Source organism: Mandrillus leucophaeus, unplaced genomic scaffold, assembly GCF_000951045.1.
Source record: "Mandrillus leucophaeus isolate KB7577 unplaced genomic scaffold, Mleu.le_1.0 Scaffold353, whole genome shotgun sequence".
Lineage (NCBI taxonomy): Eukaryota > Metazoa > Chordata > Mammalia > Primates > Cercopithecidae > Mandrillus > Mandrillus leucophaeus.
The window spans coordinates 1,756,800-1,779,251 of NW_012103732.1; the positions used below are offsets into that span (position 1 = coordinate 1,756,800).

The 22,452-nt window shown below is 35.8% G+C and overlaps 1 protein-coding gene across 1 annotated transcript in view; it reads left to right on the forward strand.

The window, feature by feature from the left end:
• TTC37 (tetratricopeptide repeat domain 37) overlaps nt 1-20,631 on the forward strand; it is a 91,339-nt gene extending 70,708 nt beyond the window's left edge. Inside the window, exons 39-43 of the mRNA XM_011989439.1 lie at nt 1,900-2,058; nt 6,089-6,241; nt 14,640-14,770; nt 16,559-16,682; nt 19,850-20,631. Of these exons, the coding sequence (XP_011844829.1) occupies nt 1,900-2,058; nt 6,089-6,241; nt 14,640-14,770; nt 16,559-16,682; nt 19,850-19,924 (642 nt within the window). The 3' untranslated portion in view covers nt 19,925-20,631. The remainder of the gene's footprint in view (nt 1-1,899; nt 2,059-6,088; nt 6,242-14,639; nt 14,771-16,558; nt 16,683-19,849) is intronic.
• The last annotated feature ends 1,821 nt before the right edge of the window (nt 20,632-22,452 follow it).

The window sequence follows — 22,452 nt, forward strand, 5'->3', positions numbered from 1 at the left end:
GAGGCCGTCTCTACAAAAAATTAAAAAATTAGCCGGACCTGGTGATGCATGCCTGTAGTTCCTGCTACTCGAGAGGTTGAGGCAGGAGAATTACTTGAGCCCAGGAATTTGAGGTTGCAGTGAGCCGTGATCACACCACTACACTCTAGCCTGGGCAACAGAACAAGACCCTGTCTCAAAAAAAAAAAAAAAAAAAAAGGAGGAATGCATATTATTTAAAGAACATGTAGTGGTGGTGATGACGATTATGATGTTAACAACTAAAATTTATTGATTACTCTACTTGCCACAAACCAGTCACTGCATTTAGCATTTTGTATTTGAACTTCACAGCAATCTTATGATATAGGTATTTATTATTATCCTCATTTTTACAGTTGAGGAAAACTAAGGCTTAAAGAGGGTAAGTAATGTGCGTAGGAGCTCACAATTAGGAATGGATAGAGTTGTGATTTGAACTCACATTTGTCTAACTCTAGGACTCAAGCTCTCATTAAAGGTCTTTAAAATTTTTTTTTATTTGGGTGCCATTAGAGAGACAGCATTTTCCTTTAATTTCTGATTGCTTCCTTCTTAATGCTATATTTTCCAATATCCCTTCAGTTTTCCAAAGTTCTGGATCACATAGAATGACTGTGGAGATTATCGAGTGGGTGACTGGAACCTACTCAGTAGTCTGTTTTTATATGCCAGAATTGTAGGGCTCTATGCTTGCAGGCTCTGTGAATAAATGTGTAGTACCTTGCCTAGAATATAGTAGGGACTCGAATATTTACTGAATGAATGAATGAGTTTCCAAAGATCACTTAGAAATAATGTAATGGTTAAAGAGAGTTTTGAACATAGCTTTTCCTGAAAACATCATATTTCATAATTGCTTACCATGGAGGTTGTGTAATGTTTTTTTTAAAGATCAGTATACATTTTACACAGAAAGAAGAATGGACTTTTGAAGATTTCTTTGGTTCTTGAATTCTGTGAAAAGCAGAGTAATACATTTTTTCTTTTATTTAAGGAATTCCATCTGAAATAAGTTCAGGACAGGGTATTACTCAGTAAGTGCTTACTAAGCATAAATTGACAGTTGCTATGTGCTCTCTGATAGCATAAGTGATGCCTTATGAACCTTTCCTTGGCAGTTTGTTGTTCCAATCTCTTACTTAGAAGAAAGCAATCAAATACATTTTAGAAATACATTTAAGATCTAATGAGTAAAAAACAGAAAAGTATGCTGTTGAGGGACAAGCGATAAACATTTGAAACAATAGTGGGAGGACTTGTTTACAGAAATTCTTCATATATATAAATAGATACACACACAGAGGATATAAATATATACAATACATTTATGTATGTATGTAGGTAAGTATTTTAAGATATAAATAGTGGCTTAAGGAAATGGGGAAAATAGGTCATTTTTCTTACTCAAAGTACTCAAAAAGGCTGTGCCTAGAAGAAGGACATGTAGAGTGAATATCTTTGTTAAGTTAAGAAAGAAAAAAAATGTATGCCTCTTTTCTTCTTACATAGTGCAGTTTTTTCCAGTATGGAATAGTGATAGCCTTCCCACTTAATTTTATGTTTATATTTTCTTAGTTCAACTATTTACTTACATTCAGAACCTAAATTTTTCAGGATATCACGTAAGAGTAAACTAAGTCAAAGGGGAATATATGTAGACTACAATAATAGTGTTACTGATTGTAAAGGTTATTTAAATGTAAAGTTTGATGTTTACAAGCTGTTCATTGTTTTATTTAGTTCTTGCAGTTGTTTACTCTTTAATAAGAAAAGGTATAAACATTCAGAATTTTATTTTCCCAACTTGGAGAATATGCCTTTTACTTTTAACACTTAAGAACCTATTTGATGTATTCCTATTTGGGATTTGATTTCTAGAATTTAAAAAGTAACCCTGATCAGCCAGCCGTTATCTTACTTTTGAGACAAGTGCAGTGTAAACCACTCCTGGAGTCACAAAAGCCACTCCCAGATGCTGTACTTGAAGAATTACAAAAAACAGTCATGTCCAACTCAACCTCTGTTCCAGCTTGGCAGGTAAGTTTTCTCCTTTCTTTCCTGAGTCCTCAATTAAAGCACTTCATAATATTAGTTAATGTCAGGGCTATGCTCCATCTTTATTTGACTTGCTGTCATTCTCACCGTGATATCTCTCAGTTTCAAGGTCTAAAAAAGGTATTGTGGTTAGAGGAGCTAAGGAAGTTTAATACTAATGTAGAATCTGCTACAATGATGATTTAAAGCTTCTTAAGTTATTGATTATAAATTTTCTCACTTTAAAACAGTGATGAAAATACTGTCTTTTATATGGGTTGATATGTTACAGACATTTTATAATAAGGGTATCATAATGGTGTTTAACTCTGCCTTTAGAGGGGATGTGTATAGTTTCTCCCTAGCTACTTTACAGATAATCTGTATTTAGTGCTTTTAGAAATAATTATTTTCAGGATTGATGCTTGAATCAACAGATCATCTGCTCTTTCAGGTGGCTCTGGTTATCCACAGTGACAAATGTACAATGATCACTGTGTACTTTGTTCTTATTAATATTAAAATATAAGGAAGCTCATAATTATTTTATACAATTATATTTTCTCTGTGCCCCAGAGAAAGTATCAAAGGCGCTTTTTGATACAGATTTATAGAAGCTTATTATCTTACTATAATTTGTTTTTTATTCTGATCTTTTATTATGCCAGCTTTTTCATATCCCTGCTTTAGATAATTTGAAAAAATTATTTGGCCTAAAATTACTAGATTATGAAAACTAAGCCTCCATTTTACTGTAATTCTTTTTTCCACTTTCTTAGAGTAAGTTTTCCATATGAGATTTAGGATTTAAGATCAACATCTAGTTGACCTTAGAACATCTAGTTGACCTTAGATACTTAATCAACAGCTAGATGTTGTTGATTTCATATTCATTATCAAAGGGAGAAATACATTGTCAAACTAAAAGGGAAAAATTGAAGGATAAATTATATCGTAAGTGTATTAGTCCATTTTCACACTGCTGATAAAGACATACCCAAGACTGGGCAATTTACAGAAGAAGGAGGTTTAATGGACTTACAGTTGTCTGTGGCTGGGGAGGCCTTGCAATCATGATGGAAGGCAGAACGCGTGTCTCACATGGTGGCCGACATGAGAGAGAGCTTGTATGGGGAAACTCCCCGTTTTAAAACTATCAGATCTCGTGAGCCTTATTCACTATTATGAGAACAGCACAGGAAAGACCTCCCCTCATGATTCAGTTACCTTCTGCTGGGTCCTTCCCATAGCACATGGGAATTCAAGATGAGATTTGGGTGGGGACACAGCCAAACCATATCAGTAAGTAACGTCTTAAGAGATTGCATGTGTGTGTGTATGTGTGTGTTTTCTTTTATGTTATGATATAATTCACAAGGAATAAAGTATAAAAATGTTTAAAGTACTACTCATTAAATATGACATGTCTGTTTAACACCTCCCATATCAAGATACAGAACAGTTCTAACAACCCAACTGCCTCCCCCAGGCCTCTGTCAGTTGATCTCCTTGCTTGACTTCCCCCACCCCAATACAAGGAAAACCTCTATTCTGACTTCTATTTAGTTTTTTCTGTTTTTGAACTTTGTGTCAGTGGAGTAGTACTCTTTTGTATCTGGTTACTTTCACTCAACAGGATGTCTGTGAGATTCATTTGGTGGTTTTATGTAGCCATAATTATTTCATTTCATTTTATGAACATACTATAATTATTCATTTTACTGTTGATGGGCATTTGGGTGTTTCCAGGTTTTGTCTGGTATGAATAATGCTGTTGTGACCATCCTTGGACATGCTTTTTGATGGGACATAGGGTATATGTACGGTTACTTTAGTAGATCCTGCCAAAGAGTTATCTAAAATGGTTACACCAGTTTACACTTGCACCAGCAGTGCATGAGAATTCCAAGTGCTGATATTGCCAGATTGTTGTGTTTTTCCCCCATTTTGGTGAATATGTAGGTAATAATATCTTTTGGTGATTTTAACTTGTATTTACCTGATATCTAATGACATCATACAACTTTTCATATGCTTATTGAGCCTTTGGATATCCTCTGTGTAAAGTGCTTTGCATAATTTTTAATGGACTATTCATTTTTTACTTACTGAATTATTGGAATTTATGATATTTCCTGAATCCAAGCACATTTTTGGATATTTATATTGAAAATATTTTCTTACACCTATGGCTGCCTTTATTAATGTTATTTTTTGATGAATAGTTCTTAATTCTAATGAAGTCTGATTATGGTCAATGCTTTATTGGGATATTCTATTTAAGAACTTTTTGCATACTCTAGGTTCGTGAAGTTTTTTTTTTATGTTTTGTTTTAGAAATTTTATTGTTTTACTTTTCATATTTAGGTCTATAATTTATCCTGGATTAATCTTTGTGAATATTGCAGGAGTTAAGTTTTATTTTTACCCATAAGTAACATAGTACCAATCTTTGAAAAGACTATTTGGTCCCCATTGAATCACGGTGGTGCCTTTGTCATAAATCAATGTGTGGGTCTTTCAGGCCTCATTTTTTTCCGTTGGTCTATTTGTTTATTCTTTTGTTTTTTATTCTTGAGTATAGCTTTATAATTAGTCTTGATATGTGGTAACATTAAAACCTCCAACTTTTTGTTCTCCTTCAAGTTTGTCTTAGGTTCTTTGCATTGCCAAATACAGTAGTCCCACCTTATCTGCAGGGGAGATGTCCCAGTACCCCTAGTAGATGCCTGAAACTGCAAATAGTGATGAACTATATGTGTGTGTGTGTGTGTGTGCGCGTGTGTGTGTGTATATATGTAAAAATACCTATTATTTTTTCCTATACATACATACCTACCTATGATAAAGTTTATAAATCAGGCACAATAAGAGATTAACAACCGTAATAATAAAACAGTTATAACAATATATTATAATAAAAGTTATATGAATGTGGTCTCCCTCTTTCTCTCAGAGTATTTTATTGTATTGTGCCACAGGTAACTGAAACCATAGTTAAGGGGAGAGTCTACGGTAAATTGTTAATTCTCACCCAAAAAAGCTCTGCTGGGACCTTAATTGAGGTTGTTTAGAATCTACAGTTTAATTTGGGGACAATTGATGAAGTAATACTCTACTGAAGATTTTCTGTCCACAAATGTGGTATATTCCTCTATTTAATTAAGTTTGAAATTTCTCACGGCATTGTTTTGCGATTTTCAACCTAGAGGTCTTTTATACTTTTGTGTTAAATTTATTTCTAGGTATTTGGTATTTTTTGTTGTTGTTCCATTGTGTGTGTGTGTTTAAATTATCTCCAAACATTTAAAAATTCAGTTGATTTTTATATGTTGACTTTCGAGCACCTTGCTAAATTCACTTATTCTTTGAAAGGTTTTGGATTTTGTATATAGAGAGTTATGCGCCTTTTACCTTTTTCTTCCCAATATTTACATATTAAGGTTTTTTGTTTATTTGTTCTGCTTTATTGTACTGTCTGGAACCTTTAATACAATGTTAAAAGTGGTGCTAAGTAAACATTCTTGTTTCTTCTTACCTCAGGTAGAAAGCATTGACTATTTCATTACTAAGAATGGTGTTTGCTAGAGATTTGTATAAATATCCTTATCAGATTAAGAAGATTCTACTTTGAATATGCTAAGAGAGTTTTTTCTTAAAAAATAATGGGTCTTGAATTTTATTAAAACTTTTTTATGGCATCTATTAATCTTTTTCTTTATTCTGTCAATGCGGTGGATTACATTGATTTTCAAATATTAGGCCAACTTTGCATTCTCAGAATAAGCCCTAGTTGATCATTATATATTATTGTTTTTATATATTGCTGGAATTGATTTGTTAATAGCTGTTGTTAAAAGAATTGACAATATGACAATTTTTTGACCTGTAATTGTTTTTTGGGCACAGAACTTACCAATAACTAAAAACATAGTTTTACTACATCAAAGTTTATTGAATTTGTTGGAATAGGGGTTACAGACTGCATAGTAAACTAAAATCCTTTGCCTCCTTCTCCCGTTTTGTTTCTTAGTGGCTGGCACATGTGTATCAGTCCCAAGGAATGATGAGAGCTGCAGAGATGTGTTACAGAAAGAGTCTACAAGTGGCATCTCAACAGGGCAGTTGGAGTGGGAAGCTCTCAAGTCTGTTGAGACTAGCACTGCTTGCATTAAAAGTCTGTATGGTAAGATCATGTTATAATTATGATCATGAAAAATTGATATTTTATCTTTCTTTGACATGAAGGCTTTTTACACAGTAATATTTGATTGAATTCCTGTTGTTTCATTGTCTTCTAGTGTGGCTTCTTGATACACTTTGTATTTTGGGTTTGTGATGGACATAGAGCAACATAAATCTATAGACTACAGCAGAACATTGTCAATGTTTGGGGGAAAAGGATTACAGTTTTAAAAGTTGAATTATAGTAGGATATACATTTTTGTTTCTTGGTGAAACAAATTGTATTAGAATTAAATTTAGCTACTCAACTGTGACAAAAATGGTAATAGTGAACATTTCAGTCATTCTCATTTCAATTCAGCATTCTTTAAGAGGGATTTCTAGTAACTTATGACCTAACAAGCTATTTTCTGATACCAATTTACATATATCAATCTGAAAATTTTACATGCTGGTAGGGAAAATTTGTGAAGATACATGTTTAAGTGAGAGTGAGGGCAAACTGCAGAACAAGATGTATCATATAATTCTAATGGAGTGTTCATATATGTGGTATGAATTTTTAAGAATGTATATCTCTAAATACACCATATGTGTTTGTGCAGATGCTTGAAAGCACAAAGATATAATTATATGGAAAGGTATATAAGAAATATAATGGCAGTTATTTGGAGAAGGGGACTGGGGGTTTTAAGGGATGGTAGAGGATAATTTTTCATTTTGTATCTTTCGATGGTGTTTGGATTTTTTTATCATATCCTTATTATTTTGTTAAACTGTTATTATTTCAGTTTTACATGGTTAGAAGAAATTATCCTACACAGCTAAAGTAACTCTTGTTTTTACCATAGTAACCCATGAGAATGTTAGTTATTCACTTTAGGCATTTTGATAATGAAATATAGAATTAGGACTTTTTTTTTGGCTTTGGTGCCATTACTGTAGAGCACATTTAAGAGCTTCTTATGTCAGGGGCTATTTCTATTCATTTTTGCTTCCTTGCTCTGTCAGTCTGCCTTGTGCATAGGGGGTTCTCTATAAATGGTTTTGAATGAATGGTCAAATAATAATAATGTGGCCAACTAATTATAGTTCACTATTTTGTTTTGTTTGCCCCATTTTTATATATAACAAAAGTCTTTATGATCTTGGTAACTAGTGAGCCATAGAAGCCACACATAGTACCTGTAACATGCCCTACAGTTTGTGAACTGGAGAAGTAGACACTCCTTTCGCCTAACTTATTATGGATTACTTTTCAATATTATTTGTTGATTTTTATTAATGCTGGGAAGTTAAATCTGACCTGGAATAGAACAAATTAATAATAGTTGTAATAATAGCAAACTATAGCACTTAGTCTATGCTAGGTACTGTTATAAGTGCTTTACTCTTATTAACTTATTTAATAATCACAATAACCCTATTTGACAGATGAAGAAATTAGCTTTCAGTTCAGTAATACCCATGTATACCTGTCCCCCCACCCCACTCCCCCACTCCACCTCTACCAGTACTACACCACAGAATTATTTTCTCTAAGATCCCATGTTCTGGTTCTACCATTTACTACCTGTGAAACCTTCAGCCAGTTAAACTGTTTAAAGCTCTTTTCTTGTTCTGTAGTAGAGGAGATCAGAATACCTATTTTACATTCTTGTGGCGTTATTTGAATAATGAAGTAATGTTTACACATGCCTTTGTAAACCTTAAAGTGCTATCAATCCAATCTGTTCTTGAAAAAACATTTGACATCCAGTAATTATAAAGGAATAAAAGCTATGCCATATTTCTATGGTAAACAGCTGGCAGTATGGGGAGGATGGATATATTAAAATAAGACATTTATAAAAGTCTTTATTTGAAAGTTTTATTATATGTGATAAAATGTGACACATATAAAAACTGACAGTTTGGCTAAGACACTACATATCAGATTCCAAAGTGAGATATCAGATCAAGAGAGATTGCTGTGTAGCATATAGGATCCTCCAGGATAACCTGAACTCAACCCTGAGCCATAGGACATTCCAGTGCCCCCAGGGCTGTGGCATGCAACTCAAGAGTACGGAGCTGAAATCTGCGGCTGACACTTGAGTTGGGGAGGAGTCCCTACCCTCAAGAGCTGAGAGGGGTGAGACGCATGGGTTCCTGGGCAAGGACAAGAGTGGGGCATGCCTCCCTTTGCACGGCCAGTCCAGAAAGGTTTTGGCATATCTCCCGTCATAACCCCTGCACAAGGGGACCCCACAACCCAAATCACCTAACAGAAGTAACGTGGGCATGGAGCGAATGATCAGAGGGGGCTTCCCCTAAGGCCCTGGAGCAGACCTGGTGAGGTGGTCATTTCTATCCTGTCCCCGCCATCACCGCTGAAGAGAATGCCTGTGAATGTGAAGAAGTACAAAAGAGCCATGTGGCTAAGTGTTAGCCTAGGTACCCACTGTTACTCTTATGCACTATCTACTGGATTGCAGCCCAAACTACAACACCAAAAATTATCTTGCTAACATATACACCTGTGAAACCAAGTGCGAGAATTCACCTACACATAAAGACCCTGTACAGAGCCCTGACTCTTTTTAAGCATCCAGAAGTAAGCCAACTGACTATACTCAATTTATACCACAGTTAAAGGAATACCAACTGTATTAGTCTGTTGCATTGCTGTAAAGAAATACCTGAGATTGGGTCATTTATAAACAAAAGGTTTTAATTGGCTTATGGTTCCACAGGCTATACAGTAAGCATAGTGGCTTCTGCTTCTGGGGAGACCTCAGGAAACTTACAATCATGGTGGAAGGCAAAGGGGAAGCAGGCACATCTTACATGGTCAGAGCAGGAGCAAGAGAGAGAGGGGGGAAGTACCACACACTTTTGAAAACCAGATCTCATGAGAACTTACTCAGTGTATAGTACTAAGGGCGAATGGTGCTAAACCGTTCATGAGAACTCTGACTCCATGATCCAATCACCTCCCACCAGGCCCCACTTCCAACACTGGGGATTACAGTTCAACGTGAGATTTGGGCTGGGACACAGATCCAAGCCATATCACCAACCCTCCCAGATGAGAAAGAATCAGCACAAGAACTCTGACAATTCAAGCAGCCAGAGTGTCCCTGTACCTCCAAATGTAGCCTACTGGTTCCCCAGCAATGGTTCTTAACTAATCTGAAGTGACTGAAATGACAGACATAGGATTCAGAGTCTGGATGGCAAGGAAGCTTATCAAGATTTGGGGGAAAGTTGAAACCGAATCCAAGAAATCCAGTAAAATAATCCAAGAGCTGAAATGTGAAATAGTCATTTTAAGAAAGAACCAAACCGAACTTCTAGAGCTGAAAAATTCACTACAAGAATTTCATAATACAATTGGAAGTATTAACAGAAGAATACATCAAGCTGAGGAAAGAATCTCAGAGCTGAAAAACTGGTTCTTTTAATCAATTCAGTCAGACATCAAAATAATGAAAAATGAATATTTTAAAATGAACAAAACCTCTGAGAAATATGGGATTATGTAAAGAGACCAAATCTACAACTCATTGGCATTCCTGAGAGAGGATAAGCAACTTGAAAAATGTATATTAGTCCGCAAAAATTTTCCTAAATTTGCTAAAGAGATTGACATAGAAATCCAAGAAATACAGAAAACCCCAGCTATATACTGACATACAAGATGGTCATCCCCAGGGCACATAGTCATGAGATTTACCAAGGTCAATGCAAAAGAAGAAGTCTTAAAGGCAACTAGAGAGAAGGGTCAAATCACATGCAGAGGAATCCCATCAGGCTAGCAGCAGACCTCTCCACAGAAATGTTACAAACTAAAAGCAGAATAATTTGGTGCCTACTTTCAGCATCCTTTTTTTCTTTTTTCTTTTCTTTATTTTCTTGTTCTGAAGCATTCTTAATGAAAAGAAATTCTGACCAAGAATTTCATATCCCACCAAACTAAACTAAATAAGTGAAGGGCAAGCAAATACGGAGGGAATTCATTGGTACCAGTACAAAAACAGACACATCAACCACTGGAATATAATAGAAAACTCAGAAATAAAGCTGTACACCTACAACCATCTGATGTTTGACAAGGCTGACAAAAACAAGCAATGGAGAAAGGACTCCCCTATTCGATAAATTGCATTGGGTCAACTGGCTAGTCATTTGCAGAAGAATGAAATTAGACCCTTACCTATGAAATTAGACCCTTACCTTTCAGCATATATACAAACTAACTCAAGATGGATTAAATATTTAAATGCAAGACCTCGAGCTACTAAAATTCTAAAAGAAAACCTAGGAAATACCTTTTTTGACATTTGCCTTGCCAATGAATTTTTTGGCTAAGCATCCAAAAGCAATTGCAAGACAAACAAAAATTGACAAGTGGGACCTAATTAAAGAGCTTCTGCACAGCAAAAGAAACTATGTACAGAGTAAACAGACAACCTACAGTATGGGAGAAAATATTCACAAACTATGCATCTGACAAAGGTCTTATATCCAGAATCGATAAGGAACTTAAATCATTAAGCAAGAAACATAACCCTATTAATGAATAGTTGAAGGACATTAACAAACACTTCTCAAAAGAAGACATATAAGTGGCCAACAAACATATGAAAAAATGCACATCCCTATTAATAATCAGAGAAATGCAAATAAAAACCACACTGAAACACCATCTCACATCAGTCAGAATGGCTATTATTAAAAAGTCAAAAAATAACAGGCTGGATGTGGTGGCTTATGCCTGTAATCCCAGCACTTTGGGAGGCCAAAGCGGGTGGATCACTTGAGCCCAGGAGTTCAAGACCAGCCTGAACAACTTGGCAAAACCTCATCCCTACAAAAAAAAAATTAGCCAGGCATAGTGGCATGCACCTGTAGTCCCAGCTACTTGGGAGGCTGAAGTAGGAGAATCACCTGAGCTCGGGAAGTTGAGACTGCAGTGAGCTGAGATCTTGCCCTCTCACTCTCTCCTGGGCCACAGAGTGAGACCCTGTCTCAAACGAACAAACAAACAATAACAACAAAAATAACAGGTGCTGGTGAAGCTGCAGAGAAAAGGGAATGCTTAAATGCTCATGTCCTGTTGGTGGGGATGTAAATTACTTCAGCCACTGTGGAAAGCAGTTTGTAGATTTCTCAACTTAAAGCTACCATTTGACTCAGCAATCCCATTACTGAGTATATACTCAAAGGAAAATAGGTCATCCTACCATAAAGATACATGCATTCGTGTGTTTATCACTGCACTATTCACAATGCAGAGACATGGAATCAACCTCGGTGCCCATAGAGTGGATTAGATTAAAAAAAAATGTGGTACATATCTGCCATGGAAATACTATACAGCCATAAAAAAAGAACAAAATCATGTCCCTTGCAGCAACATGGATGGAACTGAAGGCCATAATTCTAAGTGAATTAACACAGGGACAGAAAATCAAATACTGCATGTTCTCACTTGCAAGTGGGAGCTAAACATTGAGCACACGTGAACATAAACATGGGAACAACAGACACTGTGGACCATTGGAGGTGAAGGAGTGGGACAGGGGTTGATAAACTGCCTATTGGGTATTATGCTCCCTAACTGGGTACAATATACCCATGGAGCAAACCTGCACATGTACCCTCTGTATCTAAAGTTAAACTTGAAATTTAAAAAAAAGAAAAAAGCATCAGAAGAGTGGAGTTAGAGAAGGATTCTTGAAGACATTTCTTTGGAGAGGGCTGTTGCCTCGCCCATTTTCCCCCTGGCATGTTTCTGTAGACAGATACACACAAAGTTGAGGAAAGGGGTGCTACTAGAGAGAGGGAGGCTTCAATCTGTATCCTCTGGGGTCCTGGAAGCATGTGTCTAGAAGCATATGAATGGGTATCTAACATGCTTCAGAGACTGTGGCACTCAGTCTAAGGTGTTAGGACAGAGAAGAGGAGAGTTGCTAGCGTTTTAGAAAGTGATCACATGTTTCTGGGAGAGAGTGGTCAACAGTAGATTCATCCCAAAGGTAGGTAGGAGTATCAGTTTGTGCTATAGGGAGGAAAGAATGAAGGAGAGTTGCTGCAGACGGAATCAGCAACACTCTCAGAGTTTGTTAGATCCAGAAATAAGCAATGCCAGTGGTGAGAGTGGGTTGATATAGGAGTTATCCTAGATCCTGTTCAGTAAGGCCACCTAGAGGGATGATGGGATGTCAACAGAAAGGAATCTGAAGTTTCCACATTGCTAGAGGATGTGGAGAGAGTGAGAATAGAATACATTTGCTAGATTAGTGGAACTGCAGGTGAGCAGGGCTGGCTTCATGGGCATGCAGCCTCTGCAGTTACACAGGGCGTCATACTTGATTTAATGTTCTGTAGTTGCTATCTTAGAATTCTTTTTTTGTTGTTGTTTTTTGAGACGGAGTCTCGCTCTGTCGCCTAGGCTGGAGTGCAGTGGCCGGATCTCAGCTTACTGCAAGCTCCACCTCCCGGGTTTACACCATTCTCCTGCCTCAGCCTCCCGAGTAGCTGGGACTACAGGTGCCCGCCACCTCGCCCGGCTAGTTTTTTGTATTTTTTTTTTTAGTAGAGACGGGGTTTCACTGTGTTAGCCAGGATGGTCGCGATCTCCTGACCTCATGATCCGCCCGTCTCGGCCTCCCAAAGTGCTGGGATTACAGGCTTGAGCCACCGAGCCCGGCCAGAATTCTTGATAATTTTTTTAACAAAGGGCCCTATACTTTATTTTGCACTGGGCCCCACAGGTTATGTTGCTGGGCCTGCTGATGAGAGATTACCCGTGAAGTTGGGAGTCTCTGCTAAAGCCAAGTTGAGGAAAAGAGCTTTAAATGTCTGTCAACCCTGGAGAGCTTGGCACCACCTTACAATGGCACCAGTTAAATACAAACTTCTAGTGTTTCAGTAGGGCCCTGAAGCTACAATTAGCCACAGGAGGTGGGAGTACTGGGGAAGAGGAACCAGCCACCTGCTACTGCCTGTAACCATACTCTAGCCTGGGAGCCGAGGGGAATTGAGGCGGGGCAGGGAAGTATGTGCAAATATTACTTTTCAACAAAGACTTGAGTGTTGAGAAAAAAAGAGGACATTCTAATTGAGACTATATTTGTGGATGAATGTAAGAAAAAAGGAATAAGACTCATGGGGCCTAATGTAATTTACATCCAGGGGCACAGAAAAAGTATCTCTCAAATAAATGTTAAAGAGGTAATGGGAAAACAAAATAGAAGTATTCTGATCACTTTGTTTAATATGCCAGGTATATATAGCGACTTTTTCCTTACAAAGTCATCTTTGGGCTAACTTTACAGAGTGTTTTATATGATTTCATAGAATTTAGAGAGTGCATTATTGAAAGCATCCAGTGAGAGTTTTATGTTACTGGTTTTTAATAATATGTTAAGAATAATTGTATTAGAATGTGCTTTGCCTTACTTTCTTTGTCAGATGTATCCCAGGGTTGCCGCTGTTTATAGATGATGCATCATAACCGCTGTTGTCTATTTTCACGTTCATTATAGCTTCCTCTTACTTAATTATATAAATTGCTACTGCCTATACTCCACTCAGATAATTGCTCTAATTTTTGTTATATAATTTGGTGTTTGAAATAGACTATATTGACTCATTATATTGACTTTATTAAAATATATATTTTAGATACTTGTGGTTATGAAATCTCAGTCAAAATTTGAGATTTTTAAATGAAAGTTTCTAATGCATTTTTTTCTCTTTACATAATTCAGTAAAGTGTTCATCACTTTAGTTTGTTACTCTTTCTTCAGAAATACTTACCTTTGGTATTTCTGAGTCAGTACCTAATGTGAAAATAAAGCATGTAACTCAAGTAATATATGCATTGATATCTTAGCCATAAAGTGAAATTTTTAAAAGATTTTTAGTATTGATTGCTTTGATTTAATACCTTTATCTCTGATCTGTTTTGTACTTTTTTATATTGGGAGTTTATTAAAATACTTTATTTCAGCCTTTCCTCTCTCCTTAGATAATTTTTTAAATGTAGAACTTTATCACTACCAGTTAAGGAATCAATTATGTTAAATTGAGTTTTGTATATTTGGTAGACACAAGACTGATAGATTTTAGTCCCCTATGTAGTATAATAGTGCATTTTCTTTGAACAAATATTTTAGTGTTTTTTAAATATCTCCTCTTTGAAAACCTCCATTATCCCAGTCTACCCCATTTTGTAGCTCCTTAAGAGCAGGGATCAGATCTTAAATCATTTTGTAGTAATTATACTCCTTGTATTATTTCTATGGTGACTTGCACAAATAGGTACTCAATAAATGAGAATTGAATTGCATACTTTTCAAATAAATATACCAAATCTTTGAGTTAATATTTGTCTTATATTTTTATAGGCTAACATTTCCAATGATCACTGGCCATCTTTGGTTCAAGAGGCTACAACTGAGGCCTTAAAACTTTGCTTTTGTCCACTGGCTGTTCTTTTACAAGCTTTATTACAATTCAAACGTAAAATGGGGGCAAGGTATGAAGAATCTTCATCTTTTTCTTATAAACGCTTCTTCACTTTAAATCTTTCCAGGAAACAAGGAAAGATTATAAACTTTAAAGTTTGTAACAGATCAATTTAACAAACTTTGAGGGGTGTTTATATATCTGTATCTACTTTGGAAGAACTGGCTCCAGAAATCCAGTAAGGGAGAAGTAAAGCCGTATTTTTGTTTAAGAAGGCAATATGATACATATTTATAGGACATGAGGGATTTGGCATGATAGCATTTCCAGTGAAGAAGGTCTTGGAGTTTTTGTTCTTCACTGTGTTAGGAGGCGCCAACAGTGTGATGTGGGTTCTAGAAACAAACAAAACCAAAAGACCCCAGTTCAAGGCTACATTATCAGAAATTCTTGCTAATGTAATAGGCTATGAAAAAAGTAATAAATATTGAAAAGGCAGAGACATGTTTTTTATAAATGATGTGGTTTCCTATCTAGAAAATCCAAAAGCTGCTCTGATTAAAATATAAAAATTCTATAGCAATGTATATGTTGGAAGAAGTGCACTTAAATTTGTAGAACATTACTTAAAGATCACATGGCTAAAAAGTACAGGCAGGAATACTTTAAGATTTTGAAAATATCTAGTTCTAATGTATATTACATATAATACAAAGCATCTGTAAGTAAGGCAGTGATAGAGGAGCAAACATTACTGGAACAGAATAGGTATGGTAGAAATGGAGGTTAGTACATATAAATATGTAGCAAAAGACACATCACAAAATAGGGATGGTGGAAGATTAAGACCATATGGCTGATTAACAACTCCAGCACTATTTATTAACATTTATTTATTTTGGGCCATTTTTATGTGTGACTAATTTCACTAAGAAATGTTTTAGGCTGTAATTTAAACTTCCTAATGAACTACTTCTGCTCATGCTCAGTGTTGGTAACTTAGAGAGGACTATCCCCCTTTCGCCCCCTATCCCAATAATCTTTGTTAACACCTCCCATAATTTTTATCACCTTCAAAACCTAGCCCAAATAAAGATGTAGTCTAAGAAAAATAACAACGTACTTACTACGTGATCCCTCTGCAAAAGCATCTTCAAGACAAGTTATTTAGTTCCTGCTTCAAACTAATTGCTACTTAGAAGATCCTTCTGGTTAGCAGTTCTGAATATACTATGGTTTATGTTGTTTTTAGCAGTACAGAAGTTTTGGAGTCATAGATGTTAGTAAATTAGGAAAGAAAAAATTAGAACACAGCTGTAAATCAGCCTGTTATTACATGGGTTTACATTATCATACACATCCTTGAAAACATATGTTAAAAGCCTGATATGATATACATAGCCTGTAATGTAGACGCTGAATATTTCTTGTTCCACTCTGTATCACCCTTGTATTATTTAGTGACTTAAGTAGTGACTTAAGTAGTTTCTGCCTACTTTTCAAAAAGATTAGAGGTAGAGCACTCAAAGTAGATTATAAAATAGGGATTGCCTCCCTATTCTCTTTGGAATGAGAATAAATTGGAATAATTTAGTTATCTGCCATATGGGAATAATAACTAGCTACCTAATAAGGTTGTGAACATTAAATACAACCATATTTAGCATAGTACCTAGTGCATGATAAACACTTAATAGATATTAGCCATTATTACCTTTATTGTTATCTGAATTAAAAAATCATAATCAGGTACCACATCTGCAAAAATACGAGAACGACAATGTGTATGTGAGATTAGTATAGGAGATATCTTATGGTAATTTGCATGCTTTGGACTAAATTTAACTTTTTTTTCCAGAGAGACACGGCGTCTTTTGGAAAGAGTGGTATATCAGCCTGGGTATCCCAAATCTATTGCATCAACTGCACGTTGGTACCTGCTGAGACACTTATATGCCAAAGATGACTATGAGCTTATTGACGTAAGGCATTGATTTTATTTAAAATGTTGTATCTTTGGTCTAAGGGTTTTAGAGTTAATTGTTCAAAGTTACCTCACTTTTATGGTTGAATTTTTAAAAACTGAGTGTGTAATTTTTTGTCTAATAAAAGACTACAATATCTACTGTTACATCTGTTGAAAATGAGAAATATTTATGCACATGGTTTGAAGGTTAAATATATAGCTTGTATCTTACCATGGGTTAGTTGTGAAATTCTCCTTTCGATATTAGAATATCAAAAGCTGGGGCTTTTTGGCATAAATAACAGAACTGTTAAAACCTGTGCTTTAAAAAAGTTTAATGTGGATTTAACCTGTATATGTGCAAGATGCCTTTATATGGGGAAACTGTACAGGTTGAGCATCCCTAACCTAAAAATCCAAAGTCTGAAATGCTCCAGAATTTGACACTTTTTGAGTACCAACAACCTTGGGGTCATGATCAGTTGTGAAGCATGTTGTAAGTAATTAGATACTAACCATAGGTGACAAATGGTTTTACTTTTTTATTTTCAGTAATACAATATAACAGATTCATGGATATTTTTATATATCTCTCTATTAATGCATCCCTATAAGCTTTTTTAATTGAAAGAAAAAGGTAGAATTTTAAGGAGCTTGTCTAATTGCAGGACTTTATCTTTAAACCAATGAGAACATCACAAGTTTAAAAGTCATCCATTAAATGTACTGAGGTTTATAAAAAGTTGCGAACTGCTGATCTAAAGCCCTTACCTAGTGAAGTTTATAACAATACAAATATATGACGATCTAAATTCAACCTAAAGCAGTATCAAAAATCAACGTTTTCTTTCCCTTTTTTGGCCAGAAAGGAACAACTTAACTACACTTTCTTTCATATTATTTATATACCTTTGTTATTTCTTTAGAAATCGATGGATAAAATATTTTATCCAGTTTTCGATAAACATTGGATTATTTTCTAGTAAGGAAGCAAAGAAAAAGCCATAAGAATGAAGCAGTAAATCAAGACTTTTTCCCAAAGCGACATTTGTTTAAAGCTATAGTTATTCATTCTTTTCTTTTTTAAAGAAAGGACTCTAAAGAAGTTGAAGTTTTTAACTGTATTTAAGCAAGAAGCAAGGCTAAGTAAAAATGACCAGCTGATAAACCAAAGGAGAGAATGTCCATGCATGAATTGTCACTGGTCTTGTATTAACATCACGACAATTATACTGTTTTTGCCTGCCTATATTTCTCTTTTCCTGAACCCGGGATATGATACATCGCCTTACAGTCTTTTTAACCCAGAGTTTCTCATCTTCAGAGATCTCAACTCAACCTACTGAGATTGTGGAATGCACAATTTTTTCCTGGGTGTGGGTCGAGGGTGGGTATTGTCCTGTGCAATGGTGGATATTTGGCAGCATCCTTGGTCTGCTAGGTGTTAGTTGTATTTTTGCGGCCATTGCAGTGGAGGCAAATAGGCAGATAGGATGGAGTTAGAGGTAACAGAACCCTATTTCTGTTATTTTCTGTTATCCTATTTGCCTTATTGTTGCCTTTACTATGAAATACATGTGACAGTTTCTACTCTACTTCTCATGGGATGGCTCTGGCATCTAAATATATAAACATATATGTATCCAAAATTATTTCGAATAATGTAGATAATATACAAATGTATTAGGTTAAAATTTTCGTAGCTTTAGCCAACAATTTTTAAAACACAATGAAAATCACTGAAAAGCTTTTTCAGTACCTACAGCATTTTGAAATACTGTTTGCCTACAGCATTCTGAAATACTGTTTACATTAAAGAAATAGTAAAGAAAACAATGCTTGGAGAAAGGCATTATAATCAACATAAGCCAAACCGAAAAGGTAGAACATTCATGAATGTTGGGAGACAGTTCAGCATGGGTCTCTTGCATTTCTAAATATCCTGTGAGCAGGAGGCCTGATTAACTCTTTGTTCTAATCTATCTTTTCAAAGATATTCATATAGTGAACATCCTTGGAAGACAGAGCTAGTGTCTCCCTCCAGAACAAAGGGTAGATATTCCTGTCCATTATAAAGGAGTAAGCATCCTAAGCTTAGGGTTCCTATCTCATAAATACAACCAACTGCATATGTGGGAAACTATATCAGTCCGTCCACATCGCAGGCTGAGAGGACAAGAAGAACAGAGGAAAATATATTGATGCTCATGTTGTTTGCCATACCTTGAGTAATCAAGACTTTTCTCTGTGACCTGAAAATCCTGTGTCTTCTGGCAGTATCTATGGAACTGTGGCAGGCTAACTTGTTAGCTTGCAAATAGAGCAGAACCTCAGACCCTGCACAATGCTTGACGATGAACAACCAAAAAATGTTTTAATATGAAGGATCAGCTGAAATTGAATCTCCTAGTTTGTGAAATTGGTGAAATCATGGAAAAGTTCTTAATAAAGCCTAGAACCTATAGCTTAGATCCTGAGCTGTGGTTTCAAAGGGGAGCAATTTCATTTGAACAGTTCTATGCATAAAGTGGTCTTTTTAGAGGTGACGTTGTAATACCGTTTAGAGGTGATGGTATTATTAACAAAGCCAACAAACAAAACCTTTAATTTTATACAATGCTGATAATGATAGCAATCAGGCTGGGCACAGTGACTCACCCCTGTAATCCCAGCACTTTGGGAGACCAAGGCCAGCAGATCACTTGAGGTCAGAAGTTTGAGACCAGCCTCTGGCCAACATGGTGAAACCCCATGTCTACTAAAAATACAAAAATTAGCCAGGCATGGTGGTGGGCGCCTGTAATTCCAGCTACTTGGAAGGCTGAGGTGGAAGAATCTCTCGAACCTGGGAAGCAGAGGTTGCAGTGAGCCGAGATTGCACGACTGCACTCCAGCCTGGGTGACAGAGCGAGACACCGTCTCAAAAAAAAAAAAAAAAAAAAAAGCGAAATGTTGGCATCTATACTAATTTGAATGAATTGTGCATCTCTCTGATGTTAGCTTTGTTTGAACAATTTATATCTGCAAAAGTGACTGAAAGACTGCACAGAGTCACTTTTCCTAGTGTAGTTTAATGTTGCCTTTTCAAGACTGCCGCTCTTGGGTTACTTGGCTTCAATGAATCAAAATACAGATATTGTTAATAAACAAAATGCTAATGTTCCTGTATGTGATTTCCCATAGGTGCTGGTAAATAATGCCAAAACTCATGGAGATACAAGAGCATTGGAACTGAATCAGAGATTGTCCTCACAATAACATTGGATTATTTTAGTAAGGAAGCAAAGAAAAAGCTGTAAGAATGAAGCAATGAATCAAGACTTCTTCCCAAAGCAACGTTTTTTAAACTATATTTATTCCTTTTCTAAAGGAATCTAAAGATGTTGAAGTTTTTAAGTTAGGAATGCAATTTTCCGTTAACTCCAAACCTGATTTTAATCTGAAAAAAAAAAAAAAAAAAAATTTGGGAAAACCAGAATGAAAGGAAAACCATTATTGCCTTGGTTGCTTAACATTATTTGTAAACCATTATTTTCTGCATCTTGCATGGTGCACAATAGAATATCTTTTACTGTAATCCCTTACAATAAAGCCTTAATAGCCATTTTCTATGTAATATGCAAAAGTAGATTAGCACAATGCACAATTTTCTTTTGTTAAAAATCAAATTCAAAGATTTAATTCCTCCTATGAATTCTAAAGTTCGGCAAACCAACTCATCATAAAATCCAGATAATCTTGTAACCTATTTATCTAGTGATTCATCTCAAATTCTATTGAAAAAGCATAATATAAATGTTGATGAGTCTAGACTCTAATGGATATGTTTATATAATTCCAAACACTGAAGTGTGTGAATGCATTTAAAAACATTAATGGAAAATAATGCTGATAATTAATTGATCATGCAATTCCTTCAATTATGATGAAAGACTTGAACTTTCTGAAATAAAACAAAAATACAGTGTCTTGTTTACTTTATAATATCAATATCAGACATAATTTCTAAATTTCAAATTTTAAAACTTGAAAGCACAGTTATCTATTTTTTAAGCTCTTTACATATTTGAAGAAAGTCACTTTGGATTTGTGGTTTTAAAAAATATTTTCAGACATTTACGTATATTATTTATTGCACAGAAAATATGTGGTTATATGATTTATGTATGTTACTTTTCAAAAGCAGTGGCGTCAGGATGTTACTTTTTAAGATAATATAAATTGATAATATTCTATAGTTGTACTTCAGAGGTTAATAATTGAACTGAACTTTGATCTGGTATTTCCCAAATCTGTCTGAACATTATAATCATTCATACCTATGCAATCAGAATCTTTAAGGATGGGGACAGGCCTAGGACTCTGCATTTTAAAGGTATGCCAAAGAAATCCTAATGTTTATTCAGATTTTCAAACTACTATATTACTCCAATGATGATTCTTCCCTTTATTTCTTCAGCAAGGTTCAACACATGCCATTCTCTGCTCATTTCTTCCTTATCTTCATAACTGTCAATCTGATTCAGTGATTTTAACAACCTGGTCCACAGACTTAGCCACAGATGCACTTCAAAAGACTGCCTGCGTAGCCCTCGTCTCCATGCTCCCATTTCCTCAGGAGAACACTTCAGCTTTTTCTTCCAGAATGGGTTGGCTCCATCCACCTAAATGCTTTGTATTCAGTTCTTGCCCTTCATCTGTTTTCTGGAGTGTCACTTGCTTCACAAGATTACCCTTTGCTTGAGGACCATAATCAAAGGGTTTTTGACTTCCTTGCCAAATTCTGCCTTCCAGAGACCTCAAATGCAGGTTTTTCTAGACTGGAGGGTTGGAAAAACACCTGAGTTGATGCTGTCTCAGGTCATTCTTTTTTGCATTTATGTGCACACATTCTCTCTTAACTTTCGTTGCCTTCTTGTCAAATTACCACTGCCCGGTTACCGTGAGCCTCAGATCATTTCTACTCACATAATTTTTATAGAGCTTACTTTGTGCCAGAGCTAAGCTAAGTGTTCTTTTTTTTTTTTTTTTTAATTTATTTATTATTATTATACTTTAAGTTGTAGGGTACATGTGCATAACGTGCAGGTTTGTTACATATGTATACTTGTGCCATGCTGCTGTGCTGCACCCATCAACTCGTCATTGCAATCCCTCCCCCCTCCCCCCTCCCCATGATAGGCCCCGGTGTGTGATGTTCCCCTTCCTGAGTCCAAGTGATCTCATTCTAAGTGTTCTTAACATTGTCATTTAATACTAATTAATAAAGGTGAATGGTGTTAAACAATATGCCTAAAGCAAAGGAAATTCAAGATGAATCAGTGTTATAAGATTCCAGAAGCTCTAAAACAGTGGCCAGAATTTCTTTTGGAAGTTTAAAGGTTTTTTTGTGATTTTTTTTGTTTTGTTTTATTATCATTATTTTTTTAAGACGGAGTTTCGCTCTTGTTGCTCAGGCTGGAGTGCAATGATGTAATCTTGGCTCACCACAATCTCCGCCTCCTAGGTTCAAGTGATTCTCCTGCCTCAGCCTCTTGAGTAGCTAGGATTACAGCCACGCACCACCACACCCAGCTAATTTTTTTGTATTTTTAGTAGAGACGAGGTTTCTCCATGTTGGTCAGGCTAGTCTCAAACTCCCAACCTCAGGTGATCCACCTGCCTTGGCCTCCCAAAGTGCTGGGATTACAGACATGAACCAGCGCCTGGCTCTATACATAAGTTTAATTAGAGAAATTAGATTAAAAATTGTTTCCTGAAGGACCAGTATTTAATTTTCATATTAG